Source organism: Rhagoletis zephyria, unplaced genomic scaffold, assembly GCF_001687245.7.
Source record: "Rhagoletis zephyria isolate East Lansing unplaced genomic scaffold, Rhagoletis_zephyria_1.1 Rzeph_scaffold_06139, whole genome shotgun sequence".
NCBI classification, from domain to species: domain Eukaryota; kingdom Metazoa; phylum Arthropoda; class Insecta; order Diptera; family Tephritidae; genus Rhagoletis; species Rhagoletis zephyria.
This window is the reverse complement of record NW_016163222.1, coordinates 1-22042: the sequence shown is the minus strand read 5'-3', so window position 1 is coordinate 22042 and position 22042 is coordinate 1. Positions and strand designations below refer to the sequence as shown.

Sequence of the window (22042 nt, the reverse complement as noted above, 5' to 3'; positions counted from 1 at the left end):
CGCATACGGTTCCAATCGCAGCTCACAACGTACGGATAAAACAGCCGTTTCGGAGCGACCTAAACTGAGAAATCGTAAAAGTTCGCGTGCGCTGGGTTTAGGTCCCGCCATGTTAAAACCCCGCCCAATTAAAAAAAACAGAAAGACTCGGATGAGAACCCGTTTTTTTTTGATGACGACCCCGGCAAACTTATAAAGGACTATGATTTNGCAGCTCACAACGTACGGATAAAACAGCCGTTTCGGAGCGACCTAAACTGCCATGTTAAAACCCCGCCCAATTAAAAAGAACAGAAAGACTCGGATGAGAACCCGTTTTTTTTGATGACGACCCCGGCAAACTTATAAAGGACTATGATTTAAGGCTATGCACCTGGAATATCCGGACCCTTAATTGGGAAGGTGCCTCTGTCCAGCTGGTTGATGTCCTCGGGAAGACAAAGGCTAACATCACCGCCATTCAAAAAATGCGGTGGACGGGGCAAGGCAGGGTAAGCGTGGAACCATGCGACGTCTACTATAGTTGCCACGTAAAGGAGCGCAAATTCGGTGTGGGATTTGTGGTAGTAGAGAGACTCCGTCGCCGAGTACTGGGGTTCATCCCGGTGGACGAACGTCTAGCCACAATCCGCATCAAAGCGATATTCTTCAAAATCTCGCTCATCTGCGCCCATCTTCTAAAGGAAGAGAAGGAGGAGGCGTCCAAGGATCTCTTCTATGAGCGCTTGGAGAGAACATATGAGCGCTGCCACCGACACGATATAAAAATCGTGCTTGGCGATTTCAATACCAAAGTGGGCAAGAAAGGGATCTCTCTGAGAGCACTCTTCTACAAACCGACATACACAACCAGTGGAGCCACATTTCACGCTCATTAAGTACTACCGCCGAAGAAACAGGCGGATTTGAGCGAGCCCGAAATAACAACTGGTACGATGAGGAGTGTTAAAAGCTGCAGAGAAAAAAGATGTCGCTTACAGGGCCTCGGTGTTATGATTTGCAACGCGAGCCACGTGGACCGTTATAGGGAACTGAAGAGGGAAGCGGGAAGTAGTTTCCGCATTATATAAATTAGCCTTTTTCAAAATCGTCGCGGCACATTTCCAAGGTAACGAGTTGTCTCTTCTTATATGTAGATTTACGTTCGTTGGTTGAACAATGCAAACGCGCTTCAAGCGGAAACTAATACCATGTTCTGACCGACATCGAAAACATGTTTTCGTTGGTAAAACTGGTTTTCGACCTAAAACTTGTGTTTCCGTCCATGTAGAATCTGTCATACGAAAACTAGTTTTCGCTGAAAACCACTTGAAAACTCACGTTCCACTCATTCCATTCGGTGTCTGCACTAGTTTTTTTCGATTATTTATCGAAGTGGAAGTCTTATTTTATCATCTTTAATACGTCATTTCGGATTTATTGTTAATTGGCTGGCCAAAATAAAGCAAGCATGGAAGTAAAAGGTTGTTAATGAAAAGAAATTGAAGGAAAAGTATTTTGGTTTTGTTTTTGTGTAGCAAAACTGTAAACAAAGGATGAAAGAAATGTCAACGAAAACACCAACAGTCGGTGTGAACAGCATTCAGCCCACAATCCCAAAGGTGTTCCAAGGTGTTTTCGTTGTCGGTCAGAACATGGTATAAATGATTTCGTTCGAAAATGAGGGTGGACCCCCAATGGGGTACGTGTGGCAACCATAGAATCAGCTGTTTATCAGCTGTTTGAAAAATGACTTTTTTCTTCAACTGTCGATAAAAACAAACTTTTAGGGATTTAATAAATTTAAAGATATTAAAAGAAACCACAAATGACAATAGCACGCAGCATTTTGTTAATACAAAGCATTGGTATACATGCGAGGTCGCATCGTTTTTATAGCAGCGCAAAGTTGCGAAACATTGGTATTTTAGCACATATCGATGCAGGTAAGCAGAGTGGGGTCTACGTAATCGGAACAACCCAGATTTATATCTGGCCAAAGACTATCACTCCAGCAACACTCCCCAAAAACTCTTTGGGGAACTTGTATGCTGCTACAACAAAAACATTAATTTCAAATAGATACACGATTGATATTACAACATAATTTTTAGGTAAAACAACCACCACAGAGCGTATGCTCTTCTACGCTGGGAAGACACGCACCCTGGGCGAAGTGCATCGCGGGAACACTGTTACAGATTACCTAACGCAGGAGCGTGAGCGCGGTATAACGATATGCAGCTCGGCGGTCGCTTTCAACTGGCGTGGACACAAGTGGGTTGTACCAACGAAATGTCGTTCCCACGACAGTCCCTCTTTGGGGAATTTATATATCAGCATATACACAGCAACAACCAAAGAAATGTTGATTAAAAATTGTATCTTCTTTTATTTTTAGAATAAATCTTTTAGACACCCCGGGTCATATAGACTTCACAATGGAAGTGGAGCAGTCGCTGCACGCTGTGGACGGTGTTATTGTAGTGTTAGATGGCACAGCTGGCGTCGAAGCACAAACAATCACGGTATGGACACAAGCTGAAAAACATCGTTTGCCCAAGCTGGTATTTGTGAATAAAATGGATCGTCCGGACGCAGATTTCATGGCCTGCGTGCGTGACTTGTCGCAAAAATTGGATGTAAAACCCATTTGCTTACAGTCGCCATTGAAGGATGATAAGGGAAATTTGGGTATGTTTATAATAAAAAAATATATACATATATATACATATATAATAAATTAAGCCTCTTAGGTATATTGGATGTAATCACACAGCAAACGTTCACTTGGAATACTGAAAGTTTGGGTCGCGAGTATTCAGCACAGCCACCTTTAGATGTACATCTGGCAGAGTTGCAAGAGAAACGTTACACCCTGATAGATGAGCTTTCCGGTATCGATGATGAGCTAGCGCAGGTAGTTATAAATAGTGAAGGTTTCGAACAAGTCACCAACGAGCTAATCCAACAAGCCTTGCGACGCTCTGTAGCGCGGCGTAAGGTGGTGCCAGTGCTTGTTGGCTCGGCATACAAAAATGTAGGCATTCAGCTCGTAATGGATGCAGTCATTGATTATTTACCAGCACCTCATGAACGCAGCCAGCTTTACGATTGTTTTGGGTAATGAACTATTGTACAATACAATTTTGTTACCATATCGTCACCTGATTGAAAGATCAACTTATCTCTGAAGCCAGTTCGAAAACGACTTATCTCAGAAAACTTTTCAAGAACGCCTTACTTCAAAATTTTATTGAACAATGCCGTAATTCATAGTTTTATTGAAAAACAACCATCTCAGAATTCGATCAAAAAACATTAAATACATTGAAAATGTGCTGAGATCGGGCGTTCTTCAGCCAAATTCAGATATAGCACTTGAAGTTTTCTGAGATAGGACGTTTTCGAACTGACTGCCGAGATAGGTCGATCTTCCACTCAGGTATCGATATACTATCCTACCTACCTTTTAATGCAACCTCACTGATATAGTGAAGATTTTGTCGGCAAAGTTTTTAAAATTGTGCACGACAAGCAACGTGGTACCTTGACGTTGGTGCGCGTGTTTCGTGGGGAATTGAAGAAAGGCTCACGTTTGGTTACCACACGCAACACTGCAGAGGCGATTAGCAAAGTTTATGAGCCTTTAGCAGATGAGTACCGGGAAATTAGTGGAGTGCCAGCAGGAGATGTAGCAATATGTGCTGGCTTGAAGGTAGAGTAAGAACCAAATAATATTTTTTAATTACATTACAACTGTTTTCCATTCTTACGAAATTCATCCCTTAGCATACAGTTACTGGTGATCTGTTGACGGCAAGTGTCTCCACACTAAAAAGTGCACAAAAGCGTTTAGGAAAAACACTGAAATTACCTGAAAACCATGTAACTCCCGAAGAGAGCGATACTGATGCTACCCTAGTGAGTGAGATATTCGCCACAGAGCCACAAATACCTGACGCTGTCTACTTTTGCTCCATCGAACCACCTAGCTTAGCGACTCAGAATGCCATGGAGGCAGCGCTAAAGCAATTGCAGCGCGAAGATCCCAGCTTGCGTGTGAACTACGACTCTGTTACTGGACAAACAGTACTGGGTGGTAAGAAACCAACGAATCGGGTTTGAATTTATAGTGTCTCCACGTTTACTCGCTAATTAAATCGATCTAATTTCCAGGCATGGGTGAACTGCATATGGATATTGTTAAATCTCGCATACTCACCGAATATAAAATCGATGTAGATCTTGGGCCACTACAAATTGCCTACAAAGAAACGATTGAAGAGCCAGCAATTGAGACTTTTCAGTTAGAAAAGGACATAGCTGGTAGTAAGCAAAGTGTAATGATTACACTGGAGCTGACGCGTGAACAGAAAGAACTATTTAGGTACATAGCTATGCAACATTAACATATGTTTATGTTCCATAATTTTAAAGGTGATCTAATCAGTAGAATGAATGAAAACACTTTTTACCTTTGGTTGGTTAAGTTGAACGATTAGCAAATGCGTTCAGATAGGGTTAAATGATCATTCATACACAAACGGCGTGAAATCACTTAGACCACCTTTTAAATGATGACACATATAGTAACTTGTAAGGTAAAAATATGAAGAAAAAAATGACGCTATAACTTCTTTATTTTACAGCTTAGATAAATCCGGCGAGAATGCTGCAAATTTAAATACTGTCCGCCCACGCATGCTGCATGTGATACGTAAAGGTGCGTTATCGGCCTTGGAACGCGGGCCACGCGTTGGTGGCCAAGTGGTTGAAACACAGATACGCTTACATAACATAACAATAGGACGTGGTACGGCTGATTCCTTTGTAATGGCAGCAGCGGCGCAATGTGTACAAAAGGTAAGAATTTTATAGCATAAAACATGCACCAAAGATTTTTTTTTGTTTTTTTTTTTTGTTGCATTCAGATATTAACCTCAGCTGGCACGCGCTTGCTTGAACCAATTATGGCTCTGGAAATAGTTGCGCCAACGGAACGGATATCTGCAATAATGGCTGATTTGACACGTCGTCGCGCCACAATAAATGACGTGCGGCCGAAAAGTGAACAAAATAAGGTGAGAGCAAGAGCTGGAGGGTTCTAATTTTTCGAAACAAAAAAATGTTTTTTCCAATATTCCATTAATTTTTGTCTGAAAGTACATTACGACTACAATACTTAAAACTGCATTGATATATTAAAAAAAAAAACATGCTGCGAAAATAACGTAAGCGACATTTTTTTGTTTTTCAAAAATTACTTTACGATGCAGAAATGCTTTAAAGGGCTCTAAGAGCATAAACAAGTAAATTTTGAAAAAAATTTCGCTAACGTTATTTTCTCACACAGGGCTCGTAAATTAAGTAAAATTATTGGTGGATAGCATGTAAATGAACTTTACTACCGCAAAATATCGAAAACGCTACCTATTAACCTTCAGTTTTAGACGACATAAAAATACTATTATGCAGAGCCTTCACAGTAGTGCTTTGTAGACTCGTCCAGTATCCAGTAGCACCACCCCACTCAATTTTTCGAGCATAGTAGTAACCTGATTCTTTTCTATTTTTGTCCCCAGGTTATATCCGTTAATGCACCATTGGCTGAGTTATCCGGCTATTCCAGTGTGTTGCGCACCATTAGCTCGGGCACTGCGAGCATGACAATGCAACCCTGCGGTTTTGCAAATATGAATGCAAACGATGAGGTGCGTGCAATAAAAAGAGCGCAAGGATTTGAATAAATTAATGGAAAATATCTGCTTAAAGTTGAGATTTACAACAAATACATAGACAGATGCCAATATTATTTTTGTATTATCTATAAATAAGTTTTAAAAATATAGCTATTAACTTATAATTACGTATATTTACAAAAAAAAAAAATGTAAATAAATAAAACAACATTAAATATTTATTCATTTGGAAGTATTTATTTCAAAGTTTTAATTTCTCACCATTTTTATTATTTGTCTTTTTTTATGTAACATTTTATGTTTTCGTTCAATTTTGTTTTGTTAATTTGCTTATTTTAGCAGCATATAATCATATTACTAGATGCGTTTTTCAGTATATATTTGTAAATTATTTTTTGTTAGACATTTTCCGTGTTTACATTATTTTTCGCTTACCTCAAATGTTCTACATATATATATATATATGAGAGTCATGCTTGTTTACATACACATGTACATATATGTATGAAAATTTTAAATGTACGCGCGGCGCTTAGATGTACATATGCATGTACATATGTCGTTATTTAAAGATGTATCTTTTATTGGTATGTATATTGGTGTATGAAAAGAAGAAAAAAGAAACGAGTGGAAAAAAATGTGCAAACATAAATAATAGTTTAAACGGTTGCCGGTAATGCTTTCGAATTAGAGAATACATATATCGAGAGCATATAACTATTCAATACTATTTATCTGCAGTTTCCGCATAATTGTAATTGTAATAACTCCGTATTTTTCAAATTTCCACGTTGCTTTTTATCAATACACTACTATAGTGGATATCGAGCCCTAACAGCCGAAAAAATTTAAGCGATATTTTTTCAAAATTTTCTTTTTGATCAGATATTCATCTAGACACTCTAGGAGCATTTTTGCATAAAAACAAGATTAAAAGGTCGCTTAAATTTGTTTGGCTGTATGCAACGACAAGTTGTAGACGGTTATAACTGCGTTGCATTTTTGCAACAACAGTATAATACAAAGGCTGTTGCTAAAGAAAAATTAGATTTTCTGTTGAGTTACAAATTTTCTGCTGGTTTGACGCAAATTTTACCCACAGTGAGAGCAAAGATGTCACTCAACCTGAGGGCGCTTGATCTCGACACTATGCTACTGATTTGCAATGTATTTTTTCCCGCTGAATCTGAATTTGGAGTCAGAATTGCCAAGATTGGCTCTTATCGCTCAAAATTCTCCCGAAATGATCTAAATAAATAAATAAATAAATAAATAAACAAGTCTTGAACCGGTACCTAAATGGTCCATTATTAGTCCCAAAGTGATCCCGAACTAGTCCCGAAATGGTGTTCAAATAGTTGTCCCAAAACTATTCTGAACCAGTTCGAAATGGTCTTTAAAGGCTGCCGAAATTATCCTTAACTACCCTCGAAATGCTCACGAACTGGGCGCGAACTATTGCCTGGGTTCCACAAGGAGCAGTTACAAATTTTCTGCTGGGTTAACCGCAAATTTTACCCATACCGAGAGCAAAAAAAAAATGGTAAACAAAATTTTTCGAAAGTTGGCGGCTAAAGGATCATTGATCTAAGCAGTAGCTCTTAATTAAACTGTTGTTTCATATTTTTTAATAAGACCTCTAAAACCTTATAGCAATTACAATTTTTCCATGGGAATTTCGACAGTTCAGTTAAACTCTTGACCAGGTACGGTAATCATTGTGTGTAAAATAATTTAAATCAGCCTCTAATCATTATATTACACTTTTTATTTTTTTTTTTTGTGCTCAAAAATAATAACACTGTGCAACAAATTTTAAAAAGTTGGAGGTGATGGGAATTGGACCGTCAGCATTTGATTAACTTTGACCCCTGTGCGACACGCCTTAAATTTATATGTGATATCTTCGACTAAAGTAGTATTGATTTTGGATATTAATTGAAAAAAAAAAATTTTTTTAATTTTTTGAGTCTCCATAGAGGAATCTGAACTTTGCTCCCTGTGCGAAACGCCTTAACCGTCTCCAATCGGGAGCAAAATTAATACGTGAAATCTGTGGCCGCGGTATTACCGATTGAGGGACTGAGACTGAAAAAAAATTTTCATTTGATTTTAGGGACCACCCTAATATATATACATATATGTACATATGTATGTAGGTATGAAATTTGTGAGCGGAACCAAAAAAACCATTGTAATTGTTTATTTTTGAACTTTAAATTCACAACTTCAGATCGATATAAAAAGGAAAAGGGAACCAATTTTTCAAATGCTTTGGTATTTATTCATATTTTGACCTTTTTTAATGTTTGTAATTGGTCTCATTCTCGTCACTTTTCGAGTGTTGCACTGTGTATTTACTACTGAGCTTTATTTTTTCGCTCAACGGAAATAATTATTATTTGATTTTTACTTTTTCGATCACAAATAATAGACCTATTTTATTTGACCAGAAATTTAAGCTATTCGCTTTATTTGTATGGAAGGCTTACCCAACATAATTACATATGTATATTGGCTTATGAAAAGCTATCTTTGCTTATACATATATTGAGCTAGAGGCATTGCCCTCAAGCATCAGAATGAAGCAAAAACTTGCTTTGACACTACAACGTTAAAAATTGATATTCCCAACAATATTTATAATTCAAAATTTTAAAAAAATATGAAAATTGTATGCATGTCTGCTTGCCATAAAAGAGGTCAATGCGATAATTCGTTATTTCCCATTATACCGCATTGCCCGCAAAGATGAACAGTGCGCACAAAAAAAAAAAATCTTAACAAAGACTTGAATATTAAAAAAAAAATTTTTTTGCTTGCAGTCAATAAGCTAATTTCGTTTTATTTGACCAAGATTTAGCTATGTATTAGCTTGTGATGGTTGAATAAAACATGCGTAATGATATTGTTTTTCGCTCAAAGATAATAATTATTATTGCGTTTTATTTTTCCACTTAAATATCGAGCCCTAACCGCCAAAACAACGTAAGCGACATTTTTTTCAAAATTTTCTTTTTGATGCAGAAGTATTTAGATACATTTCTGCATAAAAAAGAAAATTTTGAAAAAAATGTCGCTTACGTTATTTTGGCGGTTAGGGCTCGATATGTTCATATGTATGTATAAAAATTATTCATAAAATAAAATAAAAGGCCATACAGACGCAAGCAACTGAAATTTTGACCTGAAAATTTTGCGACTTATTCATCCCTACCTCTGAAAAGGATACGTCGGAAGTAACGCTGATATAGCTTTTGAGTTTTTTGAATGATTCTTAAGTGAAAAAATTAAACTCACTAATAATTTTTCGTTGAACGAAATAAAATAACAATAAAAATCGTAAACTAATCATTATTTTTGATCGAGCGGAAAAATAAAACTCAAATATTAATTATTATTTTTAATCTTTATTGGTTAAAATCGAAAAATAAAATTCATCGTAAATATTACAGTAGGACGTACGAACACAAATGCGTGAGTATAGTTAAAATTGTTTTACGGCGATTACAATTTTGTTTGTTGTTTGTTTGGTTAAATTATAAAAAATAATGATTATTTTCCGCCCCTGCTTTTAACGCTTTTAGCCAATTTCACGTGAGCTATTTAAGTGAAAAATTCCATTTTTATTTAACCTAAAAACTGACAGGGGGCGGGGGCGAAAAAATGTTTCACTTAAATTGCTGCTGAGACCGCCAGATAAGTAATTTTTGAGATTGAGAGATCATTTCATATATTAGTGTTAATGGCTGAAACTTTATCATGTAGACATCCAGACATCCGTGAGTAGTCACTAAGAAGTTTTACCGATTCTAAAGTAAATTCCAAATGCAAATCGTGGAATCATGTGATTTCTTAAAATAATATTGGCAAATAAAATCAAATCTGCAGTTCTGAAAGCAAAAAACAATTACCCAAAACCCTACCTACACCATTTACTGGCGCTGTGTATTTGTGGCTGACCAAAAAGATCGAGGCTTTCTACTTTTTTTTATTTATTTTTTTCTTTATTTTTATTTGATTTTCTTTCTTTTTAATATTACTTTTCGTTTAGCTTTTTAAGTTTGCTTTACTTCAATTTTAATACCCTAACTACAGACGTGGACATATGATTAAACGTATTTCTGTTTATATATGTATATGTATCTGTATGTATGTATGCATTAAAATGTATGTAGTTTTATAAAATATATGTATAAGTTTACAAATTATGAATAATAAATAAGGCAATATAAAGCGAAAAAAAACTGAACATAGTACGTACAATTAAAAAACAATAACATAATGCATACATATTTATATACATACAAATGTATGTATATAAACTATATATGCGTATAAAGAGAAAACGAAAATTATAGAACAAAAAAAAAAACCACAACAACAACAACAGCAGGCTGAAAGAAATGCTTACAAATAAATTAAGGAATTCAATTTGTGGAATTAAGTGTTGCTTTTTTTTATTAATATAGCAGCGTAATTGAAATGTATGCAGATGCTTGTGTATGTATGTATATATTTTTCTGCTTCATCTAATGTAAAATTTACATATCCTTTTTTATTGTTTTCTCTAATTTCTAAGTGAAATGATATTCTCAAAATCAATAGTTAAAAACTTAAAGAAATCAACACAGAAACATGTACTGACCAGGCTTCTTGAGTGATACGACAATATGAAATATGAATTCATACTTTTAGGTGTCTTGTGTTTTGGACGCTTAAAATGATTTACCGTCGCCGTGTGGAAATATTGGAAATATTTTTCGATACTCAAGATCACTATGACAATAGTCATATCGGCAAGTTTTGCCATTTTTTGGGAATAGAGCTGTTAATTTCACGTAGTTCAGCGACGCTACTCTTTCTATTTGTTTTTACTGTTTAGCTTAAACAAATTCTATTTTTAGGCCGAACTTAACTAACCAGAGTTTTTTACACAAAATTACCAGCGGAAGTTCGACGATTGCTGTCCTAACTCTTCACTAAAAGAACTGGATATCTTAGCAGGTAGCGTTTTCAAATAGGTAGGTTAAATGATATCGATTAATCGATAAGTTAAGTTTTGTTTTGGCAATATTTTGTAAAAGACGCAGGATATTTTGTAACTTTGAACTTTTAAATATCGAATTTGGCATTTTCGAAAATTTAACTTCACACTCGTTATTTCGGTACAGCGGTTTCACGATATAGTACATAAGTAATAATATTCAATAATATGTGATTTTGACAGTTTTATTATCAAAGTCGATTTCGAAACTTTCAAAAATAATGAAACTTTTGAATGTGATCATTTGGTTTTTTATTTCGCTTAAACGATACTAACGGTTTAAGAATTCGACATTTTCAAGATCTAAACTTTACAATCGACTTTCTGTGATTTTAATATAAAGAAAAAGCGATTTTTTTTAGTGGAAATTGAACTATAACTTTCGAAGATTTTAGATTCCGACATTTTCGAAAATGTAGATTTCATAACTCGTATTAATATCTAAAAAATTGAATTCAAAATTTTCGATAATGAAACTAAGTAGCTACATACATATTTGAAGTTTTCGAAAACCGATTTCGAAATTTCCAAAAAAAAAAAAATATATATGAAAAATTATAAATTGTTTTAGTATAAATTCCAGTGTTTTATTTCCTTCGAAATTTCCAGAAATGATACGAAGAATTAGCGATATTTTTTTTTTATATGAAATTGAAATTCTCGAAAAAGAAAATATTCCATTAACGATATCGAAATATCTGATTTTTTATAATTTTCGAATTTCCGAATATAACGTTTTCAGTTTTTTCATTTTGTTATAGCGGATCACGGAATTTGACATTTTTTCGAAATTGAGATCACTGGCATATGTGCATATAAAATATATTATTATATATTTATTATTTAATTCGCTGCAGCCGATTATAGATGCTATTAAATACCCATATTATGAGATGTACTTGATTTTCGATTGTGATCGAAAGCTGTTCGAACGAATTTTCATTTGGTATTATCAAAGAATAAGAAGAATAAGAAGGGACGTTATAAGTGTAGCGAGCGTGAGTAACAGGGGCATGCCTTCTCTTTTCATCTAATCAAAAAACGTATTATGGCGAAAGAGAAGGCACGCTCCTGTTACTCATGTCCGCTACAATTATAACGTTTTGCCCCTTCTTATTATCTTTGTTCTTTGGTATTAAATATGACATTCGTCGACGAATAGCGCTATTGTGAACTTCACTCCTTTGGATTGTTCTATAAGCATCGAAGATCGAACACATAAGTATTTGAAATTTTCGAAAATGAAACTAGTTAACATCAGAAACATTTTCTATTTCGATTTCCAAAAATAATATTGTGAATTGCCATTTTTTTAATATCAAATTCGGAATTTTCGAAAATGAAAGTATTACATCGTAAATTTTTCAGTATCCAAATATCTTTTATTTCGCATTTTTTTATTTCAGTATAACCGAATTTGATACTTTCTGAAATGGAAATATGAGTATTACATCCATTTTATTTTTTTTAATTTGATGCAGCGGCTTACAGACCATTACCTTTTTCTTAACATTATGGAATTCAACATTTTCGAAAATTAAACTATAACTACCGACATTTTTTGATATCGATATATACGTTTATACTACATTTGAAGATTTACATATTTTAAATTTCCAATTAGCGTTTTACGAAAGGCTTTGAAAAGCTTTTAAATCCGATATCGCTAAAAAAAAGTATCGAAATGGACTTTAAAGAAAATCTAACTGTCTGTTTGTGATATATTTTTTAAACCCGCATCGAATTCGACACTTTCGAATACGATATAGCTGAAAAAGTAAGCCATATTCAACAAAGTAGAAGGCTACCTTGCACCTTGTTGATTATGTCTTGACATTAAAATATGTCTTGCATTGCAATTCAAATATTTATATCATTAATATTTATATCTATTACAAAATATTGCCGAAAAGTGACTTACTCTTCGAATTTCGAAGTTTCTATTCAACGTGCGGACTTTTAACGCCCCTTACAAAAGTAGCCTAAAGAGAAGAAGTTTAGAAGTTTAGTTTTTGCATATATATTTAAGTAGCTTGCGTCATTTAACGTGTAAGCAGCTGAGACAAAAGAAGAACCTTTCCACTAATTTGCTTTCGGATATACTATTCGCACTGTAAATGTCACTCACTGCTTTTAGGCGTCAATTTTGTGTATTGGTAAAAAACCAAACGAAACCGAAATAATTTTCATGTACATAAATACGATTACGAATTTTTAAAAGTAATTTAATTGAAACTCATTTGCGATCTTAATTTTTAATACGTTTTCTATCATTCATAATGATAATCTTTTAAAGATAATTGTTTTTTATGTATATGTTCTTTAAGCGATTTTTTTGTTGCTTTTCTTTTCATCTTTTTGAAAGTTTTTTGTTTTTTTTTTGTTTTATGTATAAATAATTCTAAAATAGCGTATTTATGTATGTATATATAATATTACATAATATATGTATGTATGTATGTAGATACAACGAAGAGCGTAATTTGTTGTTGCATTTGTATGTGTATGTTTGTTTGTTTGTGTAATTAAATTCACAATACAATTATCAATTGTAATTAATATTTATAAATCATGTTTCTCTTTTTTTTTTTTGTTTTTTTTTTTAATATAATACACACACATACAATCGTAGTAGAGTTAAATACATACATGTATGTATGTATATAGTAAATATAAATTAAAAATAATAGTATTTGTTATGTTTGCATGTAAAGTATGTATGCAAGACAGTTAACACACGTTGAAGTTGGCCTTGACTTTGACGTCGTAAAATTTGTTCGTGTTACTCTTATGTATGCTTGTATGTATGCGTTTCACAACTAGTTATTGTTGTTGTTGTTCGTGGCATCGGGGGTGCAAATGATATCTGTTTAAATGCCCATGCATATTTTTGGGTGGATGATTTTGTTGATCAGTGTCATTTTCAGCTAGACGCTTACACGCTTTTAGCTTTAGTGGCTTTTGTGATGATGCGCTGATGAAGTTCGATATTTGCTTTTACTTTGTTTTGGGAGCGCCAAATTTAGTGTACGATTTTTGGTTCTTTCGATTCGATTTTCGGTTAATTTATGTAGATGTATAAGTATTATGCATATATTTATGTTCGGGTGTGCGTTCCCACATGAATGTGGGGAGAAGAAATAAAAATTAGCTGAAATTAGCAAAGACAAATTTTCATTAGAAACCATAGCTTAATCCAAAAATGGTAAAAAACTAAATAAAATCTTGAAGAAATTTTAATGTAAGTAATTTCGTAAAGAGATAAAAAAAAAATACACATTGTGCAGACTCTTGATAAACAGGTAAAATTGTCAATAAACTGGAAATGGCAAGACGTAACGAGCAGGGGTGTAACTCTGTTCAATGGCATTCTAGAACCTTGATTTCCATTCTCAAAAATCTAGATTTTCCAGTGCAAGACAATATTCTTGCGGTAGTTAACTTTTGCTTTTTGTACCGAAATTCAATCCTTGATTGCCGAATGCGAGTTAACTTTTCACTGTGACAACGGCCTTAAATGAATAACATACATATAAAGATCGTAATTGTGCCTGAGTATGACAGGTCTATCGAGGCAGCTGAAGCCCTTACTCTGGCAATGGGTGGTGGTTAAATTCTGATTATGGTATTCACAGGGAGAGGGAATTAGGGTTAAGTGCCTGTCTGCACAGCGTCGGGTCAGTAGTTTTTTTATACAGTCCAGGAGCTTTCCCGGAAATTCAAGCAGATGCCATCTGATGTACTTTGGAAGAGATCTTTCTTGTCACAAGTGCCTTTCGAGTGCAGGGCGTCAATATTGAGCAGTCGCCAATCTATGAGATATGGTAAGCTCCCTATGATACAGTAGCGGGTGAGATCGGTCGATAAAACGTTCTAACGATATCAAACTTTATGAACCGGAATTACGCGGATTTTACCCAATTAAGAGCTGTTGTTTCAGTCATCTAACACCTCCGCATCCCCACGATACATATTTCGGCAGATAACTAGCAGTGGAATTATGACAATCGCCACGATAAATTTTCGTCGTTAAAACTCTCTAAATGAAAAGCAGTGGGGCCCAAAAGTATGCAACATGGGAGAGTAACGCAAGCAATTTAATTTTTCTATCGATTAAATTAAAATTATGATGGAAAGAGATTTCGGTCTGAGACTACGTCGTGGAGTACCTTGTTTCGAATGTTTTTTTTTTTTTTTTGTAATGGAAGTGACCAACAAAAATGTATCTAGGTTTGAGAATATATTGAAAATAGGTTGGGGGCTAAGATATTTCGCTTATTTCTGAAGATAATAACCTAGTGTTCGCAACAAACAAACAAACAAAAAAAACGGCAAAAATTGATTTCACAAGTTGAGAAAACAACAACCAAAAACAAGGAATATTTGGTTAAAAGCTTTAAGTTTAGGAACTCGAAGCCCGAATAGGTTTCATATATAAATACTGATAGTTCAGCAATATAATACTAGATTTTCGAACTACTTGAAGTTTTTCCCAGTCTAAGGAAAAACATACACCTAAAATACATATATAATTAAAAAAAAAATATAAAAAATTAAATCTGCATTTCAATCGAGACCCTTTCTATGGTAACTACACACAATTAACGAATTTCACTTACCAAATCGTTTTTTCTTTCATTGTTTGTCAATGTTTCCTTATAATAACTTTTTGTTTACATTCGTATGTATGTATGTATAAAAGAAATCGAAATTCAATTTTATTGAATTTTTCTTTGCGAAAGTGTTTCTCAGCTTAAAAGAGTTCGTTTACAATCTTCCGTTTTTTAGTTTTTGTTTGTTCACTTCCGTCTTCACTCAATGGCGTGCTTTTGCTACAGCAGGTCTATGTGTCTGTGTGTGTGTGTGCTCATTCCTGTACAAAGCTCTCTGATGGAGTTGCAAGTGTTTGTATATATGGGGTCCTTCATTTCTTTTTCTCTTTTTTTCTGTAATTGCAAAATTAAAAATAAAAAAGAACGAAAAAAGATAAAAGTTTTTAGAAAATTAAATATGTATGTACAATGCAAGTGTTTGTGCACACATGTAAATAAATATCTTTGTGTATAAATAAAATGTATTTAAAAAAATTACGCCTAGCAAACTATTCTAGTGCTACTGACTGGATAAACTAGAAAATAATTTACCTTCAATTAAGCAAAAACCACAACCATTGCGGAAAAGAAAAAAAAAAATACAAAAAAAATTAAGAGCTACAAACAAAAAGCGAAATTTAAACAACACATACTATGTGGGTACATATGTAAATATTTATATAGGGTGATCCATCTAGACCTTCAAATCTTGGCTGCAGAGAGAACATAACCGAAAATACCGAGCGCTACCACACCTTGATAACTGCCTTTTTGTTGGCTGAAATTGAACCTTTGAATGAAGTAAATAGTAAATATCAGAGATTATTTTTTCGGGCGATAGAAAAGATTCCGACATCCAGATCTGTTTTAAGTGTTTTATTTTAAATAGAAAAATTCTAGATGGATCACCCCATATATTGCAGTTAATCAGTAATTTATCTGAAAGCTAAGACGATTAAATATATGGGTTTATCTGGTTACGAATGTTAACTATTTTCATTTTTTACAAAAAATCGCACAGCGATGCCTTTTTTCGGTTGAAAATTAAAAAATTCACTGAAAAAGTTTTTTGCAAAAAAATTTTAACTGTAGTTAAAATTGCAAAACTTAAAATTATAGAAAAAAATAGAAAAAATAAATATTTTTTTTTAGTTTTCAAAAAAGATTTTTGTGATTAAAAAAATTAATTTTTTTTAAGTTTTCAGAAAAGATTTTTGTGATAAAAAAAAATACTTTCTATTTAATACAAAAAAGGGAACGATGCCGTTATTTTTCGGCATTAATTTTGAAATAAATAAAAAAATAGATAAACAAAAAAATAAGGAACATTTTTTGACAAAGAAATTTATTTATTTTAATTTAATAAAAAAAAAATGTTAATATATTATTTAATACAAAAAAGTTTATTATTTTCGCCATTACTGTTGAAAAAAATAAAAAAGTGTACAAAAAACAAATTCTAGGACAATTTGTAACTACAAAAATTTCACGATGCTGTTATTTTTCGTCATGACTGTAGATTAAAAAAAAAATGCCAGAAAAAATTATTTTTGTAAAAAAATTTAATTGTAGTTAAAATTGTAAAAAACTGATAATTATATTGAAATAATTAAAAAAAAAGAAATTTTCGGAAAAATACTGTTGAAAAAAATAAAAAAAAAACTTTGTAACTGTACCTAAAATCGTATACCAGAAAATTATATTGAACAAATCTTTTAGAAAAAATATAAGGAAATTTTCCAAAAAATTTTCGGAAACCATTTTTGTGACCAAAAAAATTTGATTTCTTTTAATTTAGTACAAAAAATTTCCCGATATATGTGTAGCTGCCGTTTTTTTCGCCATCTTTGTTAATTAAAAAAAAAAACAGTAAATAAAAACAAGTTTTGTCAAACAAATTTTATTGGAGTTAAAATCGTAAAACTGAAAATTTTACTGAAAATATTTCTTAAAAAAAAAAATATGCTACGGAAATTTTTCAAGAAATTTTCAACAAATATTTTCTCTAACATAATTTTTTTTAGTAAATTTATAAAAACACAGGGTGGATTTTCGATTAACTAATGAAACAAATTAATTAATTAATTTTTAATTCCATTTTATAGTTCCCTCATACACTTCAGACATGAATATGAAATGTGAAGCGGAAAAAATATTGCTACACTCAATGTGGTTAAACATTTTATCATGAGCAGCTTCTTCTTGGTATGCATACATATAGTGAGATGCAATCCCTCCACCTGCATCCACGTTCACGCCCCCTATGCAACGTGAGCAACAAATCAGAAGTGTGGAGCCTTTGGTTACGACAGAAAGAGAGAGAGATTTTGTGGCAGCACTCTGACGTATTCAATTATGCGGCGACTGTTCATCACCAGATGGCGTGGCAAGCTGGTATTTGTCGCCAAGTTACCGCCGTCTGGCAATATGTGTCCTTAAAAATTTAAACCTATGGTATCTGTTTGTGCTCACGATTTGACACCAAAAACAAATATCTCTTCCGCTGTGTGGTGGAAAAAAGAACGTCTATGCGTAAATAGAGATGACCTCTCCAAGCTACGGCGGCACATTTACAGCTCACTACATGGAGTGAAATTAAGGAATTTATGGCTACAATACAATGCGATAAATTCTTTAAATTTTAAGTCAAATACTAATTGCGCTATTTAAATCACTTTGAAAATAATAGCTGAATAACGTAAAATGTGCTCCCTCAGTCACGTAGTAAAATAACAAGGTACAACAAAATTTTAAGGATTTTGATCTCGAAAACAGGACTGATCTCATCTTATAGATTTTTTGATGCTGATTTAAAATCCGTTTACACAATTTTTATAGCACGTCTAGTTTTTTAAGAAAAAACTATTGAAGTGGCATTTATACAATCAAAAATTTCTACTTTCAACGATTTTTTCACTTATCGACATATGTGATATTCATCAGACGAATTTTACTTACATTAATACGCGGTTTTTTTTTAATTTTTTTTTTCAGTTCAACAGTTTTTTTCTTAAAAACTATACGTGGCAGAAAATTTTTATAAATGGGATTGCAATCATCCTCACACAATTTGTGTTTAACGGGCGGACAAATTTTAAAGCATACTTGAGAAAACGGCTCTAAATTTGAGTGAACCCTAAAAAAAATACACAAATGGAAATGTATTAAAAACAAAATTAAAAAAAATACAAATAATAAAACAAGAAACATAAAACAACTAAAAGGATGAACTGAAAAAAATAATAATTTTAAAGAAATTTAAAAATTAATATCAAAATAAAAATAATTTAAAAGAAATTAATCTAAAAAGAAAATAAAATTAACATAAAAAAAAATTTTAATTTGCGGATGCGGAGTGTCGAAAGAAAAACGGTTCATATTTTAAGTATGTACATATCGATGGTCCTGTGCAACACAACGACACAATTCAAAATTCAAAAAATAAAGACTGTTACTACTGTTAAGTGGCTCTTGTCGCTAATCCTTGTCTAATCCATTTCCATCCCTTACCAAAGTACCTAAGCAGTAAGGATTGCTAAAGTAAGTACAAAAGATAAGATTCGACAAGGATTAGAGACATGAGCCACTTAACAGTAGTAGCAGTTTTTATTTTTTGAATTTTGAATTGTGTCGTTGTGTTGCACAGGACCATCGATATATTGAAAAATTTTTATAAGGGTTGCCATCTAACAAATTATAGTTAAATACATAGCTTAAGAAGGCGAAATATTACATTGTGGGTACTCAGCGAAACGTTTTGATTAACAGTTGTTAATACAAATTAATTTTAATAGGGTAGCCACCTAAACAAATGCTACGCTAAAATTTTCAGTATCGAATGTTTGGCGTTTTTTTTTGTGCTTTCTATCGATTTTTTTTTTCTTAAAACAAGAACTAAAACTTATTTCTATGAAATACATAACTCTTATTGGCAAACCTAAAACATACTATACCACTACAAAAATTAAAGCAAATATGTATTTCTGAGTGACAAAACGAGTACTGACTGCAACCGAAAACAATTTACGGGAAGCTAATAAAACAACAAAGAAAGCATTTAACACTAACTTGCGATACACATTTCTGTTTTTTTTTTTTTTTTTACCTGCACTATGCTTATACACATTTAAACTTCGAGCGCTTCAAGGTTGCGAAATACAGAAAATACCGATTTTCATATATAAAAATTTTGGCACATTTTGCACATGGAACAGCGGCTGCTTGAGATGTTGGATTGGTGCCGAGTTGTTGGAAGATTAATGAAGCCGGTAAAGTTGTGGGATGTGCGTTAGTGGGAGTGTTGGTTGGTTGGTTGGTTGGTGGGTAAGTGTTATACGCATTATGCTTGAATTAGCCGAGCGAATTCGTGTATGATTCATGGTATGAACTGTAGGTTAATTAAGGACATTTTATTTAGTTTTGTATTTTTTTTTTTTAATTTTTTTTAGCTCTCCTTCTTTGCTTCACAACCACTGTTTAGCAAAACAGCATTGACCACCAGGCGCAACCACATAACCATCTGCAAGGCATTTATATGGGAGGAGACAAAAAAAATGGGGAAAAAAAGAGAGAGAAAAAAGAAGACAATTTGCAGGTGATAACCAATTTGGTGTGTACTCGTACTGGTTAAATATTCAATTTGGTTTTAATTGCAATGTAATTGATGCCAACAACCGCACAAATACATATGCACATATATTACAGGTACATACATAAATATTGTACATATGTAGATACATGTATTTATGTATATATATAAGCAACGAAATTGCAAAATCAAACATATAAGGAACAAAATGTAAGTAAAAAAAAACTGGACTTTCTTGCAAAGTTTCGAAATAAGAACTTTACATTGCCAGCTTTAAGCATTAAAGCGCAAAAACATATGCACCTAACAATAAAATGGTAAACAAATGAATTGAAGCGCAATTGATTAGTGACGATTTTTTTTCATGAAAAACATAAAAACTATTTTTAGTAAAACGAGAACTAACACTAACTAACAAAAAGACGCTATACTTATTTGCACATTGCACAATTATTGGTAGTTTATGAAAAAATAAAATTATTTGAGCGTGGTCATCAGCACTCCGCATTGAAGAAAAATAAAATGATCCAGAACTAAAAAAGAAATAAATATGAAAAATTTATATTGTTATCGGTACTGATTTGATTTAATGGCTTACATCCACAACAAAAAAAAAAAAATAAATTTTGTGTTGAAAAATTTAGTTCAAAAAGAAGCTTGCTTAATTTGCTTTGTGGTAGTGTACATAAGTAATTTTTGATTGCTTTACTTCGAAGAATAGGTTAATGAACCTTCTGAGAATCGATTTTTAGTTGTAATTCGAAACATGAATCTACCTAACCAAAAAGGTAATGAAAACATGATATTTTGTCTCCACGAAATTAATAATGAATTTAATTAATTTTCTCAAGTACCATCCCATGACAGGTTTTCTTTTATCTAAAAGGTAAAGGAAATTTTACGCGATTCTAGTAAAAAGAAAAGGAACAAAGTAGTTAATTTCGTGGTAGCTTGGTATTCATCGCGGGAATGATTAGCTTTGGAGTAAGTCATGCACAAGCGATATCAGCAACATTTTTAATTCCTAATTTTTACAACTAATCCGGCTAGTTTGTCTTTGGATCATGTGCTGCCGGCGAGTAATTTATATGCTCAGAAAATGTGGAAATGTGTAGCTCTCAACTATTGGGCTATAAAAAGATGGAAGTGGTATGCCCCTCCTTTCATTTACGTTTTAAAATTCTATTCTATTTTTGAACAAAGCTCACCAGTAGAACTGAGGGATAACATTGTTGAGATCTTATTGTTCGTATTTCCAGCAAAAAATAAGTGTAGCGAGAGTGACAAAGAATAAAGAAATTAAAGAGATGAACGCGGAAAAAATTCCAACGTAAAACGTATAAATACAAAAAAAAAGAACGATAAATTACAATAAACGATAATTTATTAAAAAAAAAAAAACTGTAATAATAATAAAAAAAATTGTTCAATTAAAAAAAAAAAACAAATAAAAATTAAACGGTGAACTATTTCATGTGTGTTTTTGTGCTACATTGGCAAACTAATTGCGCCACTAAATTTACTTAAATTGTATTATTATTTATTTATTTTTTTCTTATGCATACATGTCATTTTGAAAGTAAACCTGTTTGGTTACATGGTAAAATTTAATGCAACAGACAAAATTTGTGTCATTTTTTTGTGTCTAAATAAATAATGACGTTATCCTTTTTTAATCAAGAGATACTGGGACATATTGATTGATAGTCGAAACAAACAAAATAAATTCTAAAGTTAGTTGCCGTTTTCTGACAGATATTTCCTTGAAAATTATGTTTAAAAGCTGCAACTAACTTCGCTGTAGAGTTTTGTGATCTAAAGGTCCATGACCCCTGTGTTGTTTTTGAACGTTGAACGCTATTTAATATTGTTTTTTGTTTTCTTACCTTCATGAATTCACGCTTGTTAATATGTATTATGAACTTATTTTACTACTATAATATGAGTATGTATACATACAAATCAAAAGTGCGTAAAATGTATGAATTATATATTTTTAAATAGTTTTTTTTTTCTGAAATTACACGATTATTTATGTATATCGTTATTGCATGCTTTTTCAATTTTATTGTTGAACCTTATTTATTTTTTTCGCATATTTTGCCATATGTATGTTGGTGAGTGTGACGGCGTA

General features: G+C 32.8%; 1 protein-coding gene and 1 long non-coding RNA gene across 2 annotated transcripts; one reads left to right on the top strand and one right to left on the bottom strand.

Annotated features, from left to right (window-relative positions):
• The first annotated feature begins 1597 nt into the window (after nt 1-1597).
• On the top strand, nt 1598-5902 carry mRRF2 (mitochondrial ribosome recycling factor 2). Its single transcript, XM_017628688.1, has 10 exons — nt 1598-1925; nt 2094-2256; nt 2381-2673; nt 2736-3102; nt 3475-3697; nt 3772-4081; nt 4159-4369; nt 4632-4845; nt 4914-5063; nt 5565-5902. The coding sequence occupies exons 1-10, from the start codon at nt 1808-1810 to the stop codon at nt 5727-5729; spliced, it is 2214 nt and encodes a 737-aa protein (XP_017484177.1). The 5' UTR covers nt 1598-1807; the 3' UTR covers nt 5730-5902.
• Nucleotides 5903-13345: 7443 nt separating this feature from the next.
• On the bottom strand, nt 13346-20302 carry LOC108372890 (uncharacterized). The gene is made up of 3 exons (XR_001848901.1): nt 19426-20302; nt 15348-15674; nt 13346-13879 (listed from the first exon to the last, which is right to left on the bottom strand). It is a non-coding gene; the product is annotated as an uncharacterized LOC108372890 (long non-coding RNA).
• Nucleotides 20303-22042: the final 1740 nt, after the last annotated feature.